General features: G+C 41.6%; 1 protein-coding gene across 1 annotated transcript; it reads left to right on the top strand.

Moving 5' to 3' along the window:
* The first annotated feature begins 3,820 nt into the window (after positions 1–3,820).
* Positions 3,821–12,521, top strand: VMA21 (vacuolar ATPase assembly factor VMA21). The gene is made up of 3 exons (XM_036086723.2): positions 3,821–4,007; positions 7,995–8,104; positions 8,704–12,521. The coding sequence occupies exons 1-3, from the start codon at positions 3,955–3,957 to the stop codon at positions 8,844–8,846; spliced, it is 306 nt and encodes a 101-aa protein (XP_035942616.1). The 5' UTR covers positions 3,821–3,954; the 3' UTR covers positions 8,847–12,521.
* The last annotated feature ends 1,894 nt before the right edge of the window (positions 12,522–14,415 follow it).

The raw sequence follows: 14,415 nt of genomic DNA, 5'->3' as shown, positions 1-14,415 counted from the left end.
TTTTAAAATGCCACACTGTGCAAGGATTGGCTTCAGAAAGTGCTAGTTGGTGTTTCGAGTATGGCCGTTCCCATCCAACCCCACCACCAGCTACCCAAAGGAGGACTGCTGTGGGTGTGGGGGTTTGCTGTGTGAGTCAGTAAAGCAAATTGGGGGATACTGCCAAACTCAACTTTGGGTGTACACTTTCCATGTCACTGGGTTTAGAGTACAGAGGTTTAAGACAATATGTACAGTGGACAAAACACTGGACCGAGAGTTGAGAACTATAAATTCTCAAATCTTGTCACTAATCCAGTGAGTTTGGGGCAAGTCACTACACATACTTAGCTCTGTTTTCTCAAATGACCTGAAAGGTCCAGACCGGGGCTTTTGCTGTTTAAGAATCATTTTCTGATTCTTAGGGAATAAAGGAGGTGCCCCTTAGGGTTGCCTCCACCATGACCACGCCCCCAACGTGCCATTTCATTCCCATGGCAACGGCTGTTTGGGCTTCACTGACCTCCAGTTCTTTAGCAGCTGCTACAGGTAGGAGGTTGCAGGACTTTGTTTAGGGGCCAGAGAGCTAATTTCTTTTTTTCTCTTACAGATTGAATTTATTCTAAAAGTTCTATCTTCACCTCAGTGAGCTCACAGTAAATGCTGGTGGAGTGTGAAGTCAGCAACAAAAGGAGGTATGACAGCTTTAGTTTACTAAAAAACCACAAACACTAATATGTAAATGAGAGTAACTACGCATTTTGTCCCATATCAGATCTCATTTATGAATGGTTCTTGTCTGAGTTATCACACAGGCTGCTGATGTGAGAGTGTAAAAGTGCTGGTCTGGAGGCAGGATTTGAACTGGCCCCACTAGATAAATGTGTGACTTCTGATAAGTCCCTTCTCTCTCTGGAACACAGTTTCCTCATTTGTACAAGAAGGAGTTTAGACTACTGGTATGGGCTGAATTGTGTCTCCCCTGCCCCTAGCCCAATTCCTATGTTGAACTCCTAACCCCCAGTATCTCAGAATGGAACCTTATTTAGGAATTGGGCTGTAGATGTGATTAGCTGAGTCATGCTGGAGTATGGTAGGCCCCTAATCTAATATGACTGGCATCTTAATAAAAAGAAGATATTTGGATACAGATATAGACACAGGGAGAATGCCATGTAAAGAGAAATGCAGAGATCTGGGGGATGCTTCTACAAATCAAGGGTTACCGAAGATTACCTGCAAACTACCAGAAACTAAGTGAGAGGCACATAACAAATTCTCCTTCACCATCCTCAGAAGAAACCAACTCTGCCAACACCTCAATTGCAGACCAGAACTATGTGACAATAAATTTCAGTTGTTTAACCATTCTGATAGAGTAAGTTAGACATGAGCTGGAGGCAAAGGTGGTGACAAATACATGACACATTACAAGCCTGAGGGCACAACATCCTGACTTTATGGCTTTTAACATCCTGGTCTTAAGGCTTTCCAACACCCCTGGGCTGACAGACCAAGAGCTACAGGTGCAGAACTTGCGCTCTCCTCTTCAATCTCGACCCCCCAGGGTAACCTATAGCTTCATTATAGTATATTTACACTGTGGTTTCAACGCTCACCCCCATGGAGGAAAATGGCCATGACAGTTCCAGCAAGAACCTTGTAGGGCCAAAAAACTCCCCCTCCCAGCTGGTAGGAGGAGTTCCTTAGGTGTTCAGAAACGACCTCAATTGGAGACTGCCCCCTACCTATGACCCATAACCTATGCAAACATAAAAAGAAAAGAGACCCCTAGCCCCAGTGCAGTTGCCACCTCTGGGCCTGCCCGCTCTCCCACCTTGAGAGTATACTGTCCTTAAAAAACTGCTTTGTGCTACCTACTTTCCTTCTGGCTGTCTTTATTTGAGCACAGATCCTCATGTAAATCTTTTGTGGGGGATCCAAGAGACCTCCATTCACTCAACGCAGACTCTCTCCCACCAGTAACAATTCAATTTGTGGTTCATTGTTAAGGTAGCCCCAGCAAGCTAATACTACTATATCAGTGGTTCCCAATCTTTTCACTACCAGGAACCCTTTTGCTCTTTGTCCTCCTGTGGACCCAATTCATTTATTTAACAAATATTTATTGAGCACCTACTATATACCAGGACCTCAATCTAGGCATTGGAGATACACAAAGTCACAAAGCAAAGTTCCCTCCTCTTATGTTCATTCTGTATGTTTTAAAAGATTTAGTCGGCCAAGTATATTATGGCTTAGTTTAGTTTAGTAATAATTTGTATATTTTCTCCCGAGATAACCAGGATTACCTCATCAATGTGATGTAATTAGTGCCTAAAATCAAAGAAAGGTCATATTCTAAGTAGCTGTTGATCCCTTATGGCAAGTAAATACATTGAATTTGTTACTTTTTTTTAAATATTGAAAATTATCCTCAGAAACCCCATTACTACAATTACGGATCCCTAGCTGTTCAAGGACTTCATTATAGGGTGATTAGCTAGAGCAGGAGTGGCAAACTTCTCCTGTAAAGGGCCAGATAGTAGACATTCTAGGCTTTGTGGACCATACAGTCTCTGTCACAACTACACAACATTGCCATTGTAGTGTGAAAGCAGGTACAGATGATACAAACTAATGAGCACGGCTGAGTTCCAATAAAATTTTATTTATGGACACTGAAATTTTAATTTCATGTGTGGCAAAATATTACTCTTCTTTTGATTTTTTTTTTTTAACCATTAAAAATGGAAAACCCTTTCTTAATTCACGAGCTATAGGAAAACAGGTGGCAGGCAGGCTGTATGTATTCACCCGGCTGGCCACAGTTTGCCAACCCCACAGTAAAATTCTAATTTTGCCCTAGTTCTGGAATTAGGTGATTCTTATCCCCCTAAGGGTCTAGATGAGGGCCGGAGAGGAATTAAGTTTGAACTCAAACCCAGGCTTCCTGCAGCCCAGTCCCCAGCGCTTAACGCTGTTTTAAGCTGCCGTGTTTAGTCATGGTTTCACATGTGGTCTTTGTATCCATGTGGTGCAGAAAATAGATGTGTGGTCAGCGGCCCTTTCCAGGCGTTGACCATGTAAGGGTTGTCCTCTTATTAGCAGCCAGTGGCAACCTTATTTTGTCAAGGCTGACCCTAGGCTTACGGCACTGTTTTCGTTTATACCTCTCTCGGGTTGCACGGGCCCGGGAGGCCCATCTGTCCCTTACTATTTGAGTCCCTGTTGTCTCATTGGCAGCTTTCTGAGCAGCTGCGAAATGCTTTTAACTTGAAGTGGAAGTTGGGGTCACTGGCATCGTCAGGCCTGACCAGTCACTCTCAGCAAGGGCGCTCTCAGCTCTGACATTGACTAGCTCACGGACCCGGGTGAGTGCTGAACTAACTCCTCCCACTTTCCCATGGCTGGACTTCCACTGTGGGTAAGAATAAGGCATTTCTCAAGGGCTGGGGAATAATGTGCGCACTGCTTATTTTGTGTTGTCTTCGGAAACTGCTTGGTTGCCTAGGACCACAGTCCTCTCTCTGCCTGGTCGTCCTTCTTTGCGGTTCATCTGCTCCGGGAGCCTCGAAACCGCAGCTCGGCGACAGGGGTCCCCAGGGGGACCATTGGTGCTCAAGCGCGCTCAGGTGGCGGCGGCAGCGCCGCCCACCTCGGAGGACCATGCTGCGAGGCAAGTCTCGGCTCAACGTAGAGTGGCTGGGCTACTCGCCCGGCCTGCTCCTCGAGCGCAGACAGCTCTTGACAGGGCGCACGCCTCGGAACCCTGGCCGGTAAGTCACGTGAGCGCCGGCGCCGGCGCCGCTAAACGTCACCACGGCGCGCCGCACTTGCGCATTGCGTCCCGCCGCCCGGCATTGGCCGGTACTTCCGGCGCGGCAAGCCTCTGCGGGGCGCCTGCCGGGTGGACGGAGTGCGGTACGCGAGCCCAGCCCGCCTCCCAGCACTTGCTGCGGGCGCGGCGGCACTATGGAGCGCCTTGATAAAGCGGCGCTGAATGCGCTGCAGCCGCCCGACTTCAGGTAGTCCGGAGCGGGGCCCAGGCCGGGGAGGGGTCCTGACCGCAAGACTCTGGCCCTGGCCTGGAGTGGGGTGGAAAGGAAGGCCCGAGCCGAGCGGGCTGGCTTGCAGTGGGCGTGAGGTCTGGACCCTCGGGGCCGGGCTGCGGGGTGGGGGAGAAGGGAGGTAGGTTGGGGTCTGCAGCGTCTGCACGCTCGGGAGCAGGGACCTGGGGTCATAGGGGAGACGTCGGCGGGCCTTCAGCTCATGCTTCTGTTCTAGCGCTTCCTCTCGCTGTCGTCTGTTTTGCGATCTTGCTCTCTGCAATCTCTCCCCACTGCAGGGTGAGCTCCCTGAGGACAGAAACCCGGCCTTCTCCATCTACGTGTCCCCTACGGGGCCTGCATCGTTGGGGCTTAAATGTTTGCTGTATCAGTGAACGAAGGGAAGAGAGTAGGGCTGCCCGTGGTTTGAGACTACTTCACTTGGGGGAGTTAGTAGGATGGGGGTTGGTGGTTGAGTAGAATGGTTGTTCTGGCCCACTAGCCTAGCCAATGATACCTCGGTAGGCAAGAGGGTGAGGAGGGATTTAGCTGCCGTTGGGTGATGACCTACTGTGTGCCAGACTCAACTTAGGCTCTTTATTACATACGTCAGCAAAATTAAGAAAGTGTTATTCCCCCCCTTTATTTTTTTAAAGAAGATGAAGTTAGGATAAGTGACTTGCCCAAGATCACACAGTTAGGCCACACAATTAGAAAGTGTTGAAGCTGGCATTTGACCAATCCCACTGATTCCAAAGCCCATGATCTTTGGAGCCCCGTGACTCTTTTCTCTCTCTTATGATGTCAGTGTAGATGTTTTTTAAATTATTGTTTACCAGTGAGAATACCAAGAGATAATTTTGTCAAATACACTTAGAATACAGTGTAGCCCTCCTAGACTGATTCTAGTGTTTCCTAATGGGATTTACAGTGAAATCTACTTGCAGTGGCAGTCTTGCTTGCCACAGAAGGGAACCTGGTAAGCTGTATCTGCCTAGTGCTTGCTGTGGAAGTTCATATCAAGTGGGTAAACTCTAGGTGGTTTTAAGAGTCGGGGAACAGTAAGGTTCATCCTGAGTTATTTCTTTGTGTGAGGCCCACTTTAATTCTGGACTTTCCCATTCTTTATTTCTAACAAGTCCCTGTAACACCCAATGAGAGATACATGGAAGAAATCAGTTGAATGACATCAGTTGCTTTGTTTTAGATAATTCACCTGTTACACCCAAGCTGGCTTGTGCCGGCAGAACTGCCAGCTGCGGTGGGGGTGTGGCTGGAAGCCAGAGAGAAAATGTCCTGTAAACACTAGAGGAAGTTTGCTAGTTTTCAAAAGTTTGTGTGCTTAACCCAGAATAAAAGTCAAATTTGGGGGGCTTAAGGTAAAAGAAGTGAAAAAGAGTTGAAACTATGAATGCCTGACATAGAGTGTGTGGGGCTAGAAATTAACATGTAGAAAAGAAAAGATTATGTTTGAGTGGTGGGATTGTAAATGCTTTTGTTCGCCTTAACACATTTTTATATGGTATTGTATCACCTTTTCAATAATAATGTTTTCTGAAAGCCAGGTCAGATATTAGATATTCAAGAGAGATGATCTGAAGAACAAAAGAACCAGTTAACACTCCCTTTCTCTAGATTCTCAAGCTTTGTTTCTTTATCGGGTTCGCTATCTTAAATTTGCATGCCTAAAACGCATACTTGAACTCACCATAGAAATACCCAGAAGGTCATATTTTTTGTTGGGATTCATGAAAGAAGTGGTCAAATACTGACATTGAATTTTTATAGACCTACTATAGAACTACTCATATTCTTCATGAAAATTACCCAGTAAATTTCCCTAAAAGTTTACTACTAGGAAACAGTTTAAGGGAGCATAACTATATTAGATGAGGATTGTGTAGCTCAATGATCACTGTAGGAGGATGTGTTAAAAGATGATCCGCTGAAGTAGGGGAAGAAAATGTTAGAACTTCTACATGAATTTATTTTAACCTTATCCTTTTTAGTATCCAGTTTTGCATATGTTTTATATTTTAAGGAATGAATTGATAATATGTGTGTAGATGATCTGTTCAAAAAAACCAGTATGCCTATATATGGGGTTTGTGCTCAAAACTTATATTTAAGATGAATTAATAGTCAAAAAAAGTTTGTAGACCATTGTTTATAAACCATAAACTTGAGATGTTCCCTTCCTTTCTGAGCTGCCAGAAACTTCCTCGCCAATCATTTACACAGTTATAAGGACCCCTTTGCCTGGATTTTCTAGGGCTCCAGAGAAATGTGCAGGACTATATAGGAAGCAAGCTGGCACATTAAGTGCTGTAATAACAGGTATGAGCTAAGTGTGATTGCATCCCAGAGCAATGAATCATTTCAGCTGGAGTGATCAGGAAAGGTGCCTAGGAGAGAGGCTCTTTTGAGGGGGACCTTGAAGGCTGGACTGTCTCCTTCCTAAAGATACGGACAAAAACTGGAGCCTCTGAGGATTACCAGAAAGAGAATTAAATAAGTTCTAGTGTTGACAATAAGCATAAAGTGTGAGGTGTGTTAAGGTAGTCTGAGGATGGTTAGATTTAAGAGACAAAAAGGACCTTAAGCTAAATGATTAAAGCTGTAGGGTTTACTGCGTTTACAGTGTAGGTGGTGGTATGAGGTACAGATGTGTCCAGGATCGCTGGAAACCTGTGGCTTCACTTTCAGTAGTGCTGCTCATCTGTAGCAATGTGTAGGACAAATGCTCACACATATCCACTTGCTGAAAAGTCAGTGAAACAACGTTAAGGAACATTCTGAAAATGGGGAAATTATTTTTGTATATTAATCTGGAGTCCTTTTTTATGTGCACACATTTTTAACATAATTGGAATAGTATATGTCAGGGGTTGGTGAAGTTTTTCTGTAAAGGACCAGATAGTAAATATTTTAGGATTTGAGGGCCATATAGTTTGGCACCACTACTCACCTTGTCCTTTGTAGCTCCAAAGCCACCTTAGATGATACATAAACAAATGGGTGTGTCTGTGTTCCAGTTAAACTTTATTTATAGAACTAGGTGTTGGGCCCTTAGGCCTTATTTTGCAGACCCCTGATATACATAATACGATGTAGTTTGCCTTGTTCATTTGTCACACGAGGACTTTCTGAGTAATGGTCAAAATTCTTTTTAATGGGTCCATATATTGATATACATCAATTGTGGAATCATATTCTTACTATGGATATTTTTATTGTATCCAGTTTTGTTTGTGCTTTTATGTTAATCTTCTTTTTTTATGTTAATCTTTGTATTAATGTTTTTAAGTAGCAGATTATCAGACTTGTTTTTCTTCAAGTATATAATTTGAAAAGCTTGATTGCATTCTTCAGAATGGTTTTATTGTATTCTGGAACAAAACTTTCTCCATTGGAATATTTCCTTGATTTTAAAATAACCTCTGGACAAGTAGAGTTCACTAATAGAAGGTGTTTGACGTTCAATTTTTAATGCATGTTACCTGAAGACCATCTAAGTTGTACTATAGCTATTTAATTACAGAGAAACTAAGTTTCCTTCAGCTGCATCCAAATTGTTCTAGACTGCTTTTTCTCTGGAGATTCTCATACCTTGTTTGTAGTGTATCCAGCTAGCCCTTGATAGGATGCTTTGTGAAGGAACGTCATTAGTTGTTTACTACCTCCATTATAAATTCTGTAATTAGGGTACACTTGGCGTAGCACTTTGGAGACTACAAACCACTTTCATACTTTCACGCTTCCTCACACTGGATCTGAATAACAGTCCCTTGGGTGTTCTGTAGGTCTTTAGGATCTTCTAATTTTGAGTCTCTGTCTCTACTCTTCTTCCTCTGGCCACTGCTTCTGAGGCAGGGGCAGGGTTTCCAGCATCTTCTCTGTGGACACAAAACCAGTTGGAAATGGCTGTGCAGGTTCTGATTTTTCTCTTTGTTTACTTTCTTCCAGAAATGAAAGTTCATTAGCATCTACCCTGAAGACGCTCCTGTTCTTCACAGCTCTAATGATCACTGTACCTATTGGGTTATATTTCACGACTAAATCTTATGTTTTTGAAGGTAATCCTCGATGATGATAAAACAAGACATTTTCCCCCTTAGTATATTTAAGATTCCATGTGTTTATGATCTCTTTATATCTGTAAGCTGGGTATTCTTAATTTGCTTCTTCCATCTATTTCTGTTTTGCTTTTCAAAAATCATGTTGTTCAAATGAATCTTCCTTCATGAAATTAACTTGTTCATCATTGAGTTATTTTAGTGTGACAGTGTATTTGTTGATGGTTTTCTGTGAAATAGCTTGCAAGTCCTTTCTTTTACTACACCTCTGACAGCAAGAGTTGGCTGACATGGGAGGAGGAATTTGGGGCAATGTACCTTTGGTGGCAGACATTAGTAGAAAAAGAAAATAAAGTCCCCCTTTTTATGTTGAAGTCCGTAAGTGAAGTCAGAATAATGTTTTCACTCAGAATAATGTTCTTTGTGTATAGAAGGTATTCAGATCTTTAAATGAATACTTGATTTATCACCACCCAAAGCATTACTTTTTAATTGCCTGACTAGTTAAATAAATATATAGCTAATAAAAAGCAGTATGCTTTGTTTTTTGCACTTTGATAAATTTTGGAATAAAATGGAAACTTTTTTTCTCTTGATAGGCGCCTTTGGAATGTCCAATAGGGACAGCTATTTTTACGCTGCTATTGTTGCGGTGGTCGCCGTCCACGTGGTGTTGGCCCTCTTTGTTTATGTGGCCTGGAATGAAGGCTCACGACAGTGGCGTGAAGGCAAACAGGATTAAATTGAACATCACCTTTTGATAGCATTAAATTGATTTTTAAAAACGGTAAATGTGTCTGGGATATTGATGATTTCAATAAAGTTGAGAACATGTTAAAATCGATCTGAAGGAGTCACATTTGACTAGTGTAAATTTTGATCCTTCTAATACAATGATTTGTATCATCAGTTTTAACTGTATGAGCCTCTCATTTGCAAATGAGCATTTGGAAAAGTTAAGTTGGTCACAAATAAGTATGTTAACTTAGTTACACATTCTGGGAAGAATTTGATTATCTCATAACCAAAAATGTTTTACAGCATTTTGTCTTTTGGTTGGTTTTAAGGTTTACTTGTCTGGATATGTTAAGATGTACACAGTGAAGGAAATCTAAACTGTTTTTCACTGGAACGCTTTCCTTACTATCATATGAAAGTCCTGGGTCATTGGATTTTAGGTTGTAAATTCCTGTGCAAAATTGCTTGAATTATGGATTTTGGACTTCATCTTATTGTCACTGAGAAATTTTGCGTAAAGTGTAATCCCTAGTCAATAGGAATCTTTTTCATTACATTATTTCATGGGAAGACTAGGCTGAATCACACCCATTCGTGTAAAAGGACTGGTTTATTGAAGGATCTAGGTAGCAAAGCAAAGAGGTAGCTACCTGGGCACTCAGCCTTTGCAGGCTACCCTGTGCTTTTAGGCTAACTTTTTAATGATCTGCTTTGCTCTGTCATTCAACAATGAAGTAATGCTTTCATTACAGGGTTTGTGTAAACTCCCTTTCAGTTTGTTTTTCCTACTTTTTAATAGTTATATGATAGGAATTTACATTTAAATGTGTCCATTTTCACATATTTCCTGAGAGTTGATTATCTTTATCATCCAGGAAGTATTCTTGGGATTGGTAGTCAAGTCTTTTTTAATCAGAGCTGTTATACCCTTTTTTAATCAGAGCTGTTATATATAGTTACATAATCCTGAGGTCCTATTTGATAGAAAAAGACCCTGTGGTTTTAGTTCAGTATCCTTAGTCTGTTCTTTCCAGCTACTTGGTACTACTTGTGTGCAGTCTAAAAACACACCTGGATAAATGCATATTGAAACAGGAAGAGAATTTAAATTCCCTGTGATGTTGCCACCTAGAGATAAACACTATTTTGGTTTATATCCCATGTGCATTTCCTAATGCTAGTTCAATACACTGAACGTTTGGTTTAAGCTCAAATTCTGCCTGTGTTACCTCACAGCTGTTTGCATTTTTTTTTCCAGATGAATGATTATTGGCCATTTTCTTGAAAAAGCACATTCTGCCTTTACTCTTTTTTACTAGATAGATATCTCGTTGTTCCAATTTCTTGTTACTGGTAATTCCTAATACAGTGGCCCTTGCTGTTTTTGCCATTACTGATTTGTCTGTTCACCCCTGTTTTTGTTGTGCAGCTGGACTAAAGGAATAGGGAGATGGTTAGGCATAAAAGCTAAGGAGGCATTTGTGTTCATTGTTGAGAAAAAATGAAAGATGACTATTGTAGGACTTTTATTTTTGCTTATAGTTAAATGTCTACAGTTTAAATGTCTTTAAGCAGTTATTCTAAATGTAAAGTGTTTTCTTAAAGACTACAGTTTTAGTATAAAATTGTACAAATTTAATATAAAATTGTAGAATACCCCAGTTTAAGTCTGGGGTACTATGTGGTAGATTTCTAAATGGTTGTCCCTTTAGATGCCTTGTTACACTTAGAATTTTTGTCCACCTAATTTCTTTTCTATAATGCCAAGGTTTTGTACTTTTGAGATCTCACGTTGTTTGTAAAATATGAATGTCCAATGTTAGATTATTTTGTTTGATTTCAGACGTTTGCTGAGTAGAAAATGATATGGGTGTTTTTCTGCAAGTATTTAAACCAGGGATTCATGCAAAAGCAGTTGTAATTTCCTCTTGGAAAAAGTACCAAGTGTTTGAAAGTTAGAATTGGATGCTAGGGTTGATATTTAGGATTGTTAAAATACAGGCTTGTTTTCAAACCAGTTAATTTTTTCCTGGAGTTTTAACTGCTAACTCACTACTTTGCTGCTGTTGAAATGACATATGGTATTTGACCTACAGATTTATTTTTCAAGATGTCTCACTGATTTCCTGTTGCACGATGTACATACTTCAGGATGTATAGAAAGGAAAGCTACAATTGAGTCCTTACATGTGTTTTAAGATATGTTCACTATTGTTTGAAAATGGATTGTTAAGAATAACCTCAATTAGGAAGCGTAAACTTGAAGTGTCAGCACGAGCTACTGATAAACACATTACCTTCCTCACCTCACCTCCCATTTTGCACCCCCCCCCGCCAGAATATAATCTTTTCTTCCCTGTTGTGCTAGAAAATGAAGTGTGTTGTAGAATGCATCTGATGTTATTAGCTCAAGTGGATGATACTGTTTTACGTGTAACAGCAGAATTCAGTTTTGAGTTGTTACTGAAGGAACTTAAACATCTTTTAAAAAGACCTCCTGTTTCATGGAAATCTAACATATACATTGTAATAATTAGGCTATTTTCATCATAAAAATCTCATCACCTTTGCCAAAAGAGGCAGCTAATTGACTTGTTTGATATTTATCTGCCATTTTCATGTAAATTTTATATATACAGCTAGAGTACCCGAGGAGACCAGTAAAAACAGTTAAGGTGTACCCAAGGAAAGATGGTAACCAAAGGTACATGAAACAAAGAAACATCTAGTGTGTATTTCTCATCTCTAGAGTTGATGTTCATTGTTTTATTTATGAACAAGTGAAGTCGTAGACCGTTGTTGGTTCAACAATGGCACAGAATTTGTCACTTGTCTGAGGTCAGCAGCAGATTTTCTCTGCTGTCAAGCAATGTGTGTCCTCCGACAGAGTAGTACAACTTTATTAGTTAAGACTCTACTTTTATATTTAAGTTTTGTGAGAGCTGGGCTGAAGCCACACATTGATAACTTGACAAGATTTCTTTTTTCTTTTTGCAGAAGGGAAAGGGTCACCTGAGAAATTATTTTCAGGGACTTTGGGAATCTAACAATAACTATTACATGTAATTTATGAGTAGTAAAATCCTTTATATATTCATTAAAATAGTCTGGAATTCCCCAATTTACCATCACTCCTGGCCACACTTTCCTTTCCTATTTCATTGCTTCACGTTCTTGAGAGTAGTATCTGCATTCCTTTTAAGGTGTTCTATCAGTCATATTTGTCAGTTACACGGACTAGTCTTCCTTTTTCTCAAGTTCAGTGAAATCTCACTGGACAGTAATAATAGCAATAGCTAACAACATCTGCACAGCACCTTACAGTTTGCAAAGAACGTTCACATTCTTGTTTGAGTTTGGCATGGTGAACCTGTTACGAGATACCTCTTGACATCCTTGCTGAAGATGTTAGAATCTTTAACTCAGTAGAGTCATTGAGTATGCTGTAGTCTTTGAATAGTGCCCTGACTAGGGCGGGGATTAGATGCGCTATTTTGAAAGCTCTGTGTAATGATCGAAATGGGGGGCTTGAGTTCTTTAGCCACTTGAATCAGATTTACTTTTGTAAGTGATACTTTTCTAACTGTTAACCTGGATGGATTTTGTATCCATTATATTCTAGCCTGTAATTTGTATAAATTTACCATCTGTTGTCATTAAAAAAGTGTTCGTAATGTGACTTCGATGTGTCCTGGTTCAGTGAATAGTAAGTTTATTAACATCTTTGTTTTTTTTAGCACTTACTTGCCTCTATTTATACCATATAAAATATATAGAGTTGTCAAGGGTAAGTTTTTATGCAGTAATTGTAGACCAGAGGTGCTCAAACTGGTGGGGGCTCTGAGGGGTACTGAGACAGGAAGGGCTGGTTATGTCCCATCTGTGGTGGACCCATTAGAAGTGGTGTGGCAGTGAGGAAAGAAAGCAGCATCTTGTCCCGTGGCTTTTTAAAGAACATTCATTTGAGAGTGAATGGGCTTCAAATACTGCTAAAGGAGTAATACTTGTGGCTAAGTAATTAAGTATGGGGGTAGTCAATTCCTTGCCCTGTCCAGCATGCCACCCCCTTCCTTGTGCCAGTTGCCTTTGTCTGTGGCCGTCTAGCCACCTTTTGATTGTACTCCAGCTCCTTTCTGTGCTTCTAAGGGCTCTAGCTAGTTCTTAATAAATACTATCCTCCTCTAAGAAAGATTTGAGACATCTTAGTATCAAGATATACAGATTATGTACAATCGTATTTATATACAAAGGTACAGATTATAAGATGTCCAGGGAACTCTGGACACATGTAATGGCATTGCAGAAACCACTGGAATTACGTTACAGGATTTCCTGCCCAGACCTACTGAGTCCGAGCCTCTGGGGGTGGGGCCTGGAATGGAAATACTTGTCTGTAACAGGCCATATCTGATGAAGCCAGTTTGAGAACTGCTGCTAGAGATTGGGAATTGTTAATGTATGTTTTTAATGCTGGACTTGAAGATGTTTGTATAAAGCAGGCCTGAAATAGGTACTTTATATAAGCAAAGGTAGAGTCCTGCACAATGCTATGTATTGAAGGCTCAGCTTAAAATCGGGAGAGCTTTCTTGGCTACCCGACCATCATGTTGACTTTGCTGCAGCGTTAAGGAATTCTATGAAAACTAGTACAGGGACAGCCCTCTTAGAAACAGCTAAGGCATATTGAGAAATGGCTGCTGCTGTTCTGCTGATGCCTTCCTCTTATTTGGAAATCTTACTGTTGGCCTTGAAGAGAGGGGAAAAGCTAGCACAGGCATTTAGAGAATCTGGTTTCAAAAGCAAAGGAACTAATGGAGAAGACTGGAAATGGTTTCCTAGGCATATCTGCTCTATGAATAGTATGACGCCCCGCCCCCAAATACTTTTCCTGTCACTGCTTCCATCTTCCCGCTTCATTTCCTGTACGCCCTGCTGTTTTGCCCATGCTCACTCCCACCTCACAGCTTTATACTGGCTGTTCCCTCTGCCCAGGACCTTCTCCCCCAGCTCCTCCCAGGGCTGGCTCTTTCTCACCCTTTAGGTCTCAACTCTCCCGTTGCCTCTCAGAAAGGCCTCCCCCGTCGCTCTCACAACACCTAATACTGGATGGTTGACCTCCCTCCGCTATACCGTGTGCTTCAGTATGCCACTGAATCCCCAGTGCCTCACACTTACTGTCGTATGGGTGTTCTTGGCCAACTGGATGTACCAGAAACCACGGTTCAGACTGGCTTAAACAATGGAAGAGGTCAGAGATGGGGCCAATCCGTCTGCACAGTTTAGAGTTCCTGCTCCATTTCTCTCTGATTCGCTCTGCATGTCCTTCTCAGTGTGTTGGTGACAACCTCAGGCTTCCCTGTCTCATGATAACAAAATGGCCGCAGCCATTCGGGGGCTTCATCTGTACACCATTCAACAAACACCCTGAGCTTCACTCTGGACTAAATCAGGTTACATACCCACCCGTGAAACAATCACCTTGGCCAGGCAATGCCAAGCATGGGTGGGTTTATGCCTGGACAGGTGCCCAGTTCCAAACCAATCACTTGGTTAACTCAGGCCACTCAGTGACC

This window comes from Halichoerus grypus, chromosome X (genome assembly GCF_964656455.1).
Source record: "Halichoerus grypus chromosome X, mHalGry1.hap1.1, whole genome shotgun sequence".
NCBI classification, from domain to species: domain Eukaryota; kingdom Metazoa; phylum Chordata; class Mammalia; order Carnivora; family Phocidae; genus Halichoerus; species Halichoerus grypus.
Note: the sequence above shows the minus strand (reverse complement) of the source record. Positions and strands in the feature narration are given on the sequence as shown.

Coding starts and splice junctions, on each gene's coding strand:
- VMA21 (XM_036086723.2), top strand. CDS start 3,955: ATGGAGCGCCTTGATAAAGCGGCGCTGAATGCGCTGCAGCCGCCCGAC. Junction 4,008..7,994: donor CTGCAGCCGCCCGACTTCAG/GTAGTCCGGAGC, acceptor ACTTTCTTCCAG/AAATGAAAGTTCATTAGCAT. Junction 8,105..8,703: donor TAAATCTTATGTTTTTGAAG/GTAATCCTCGAT, acceptor TTCTCTTGATAG/GCGCCTTTGGAATGTCCAAT.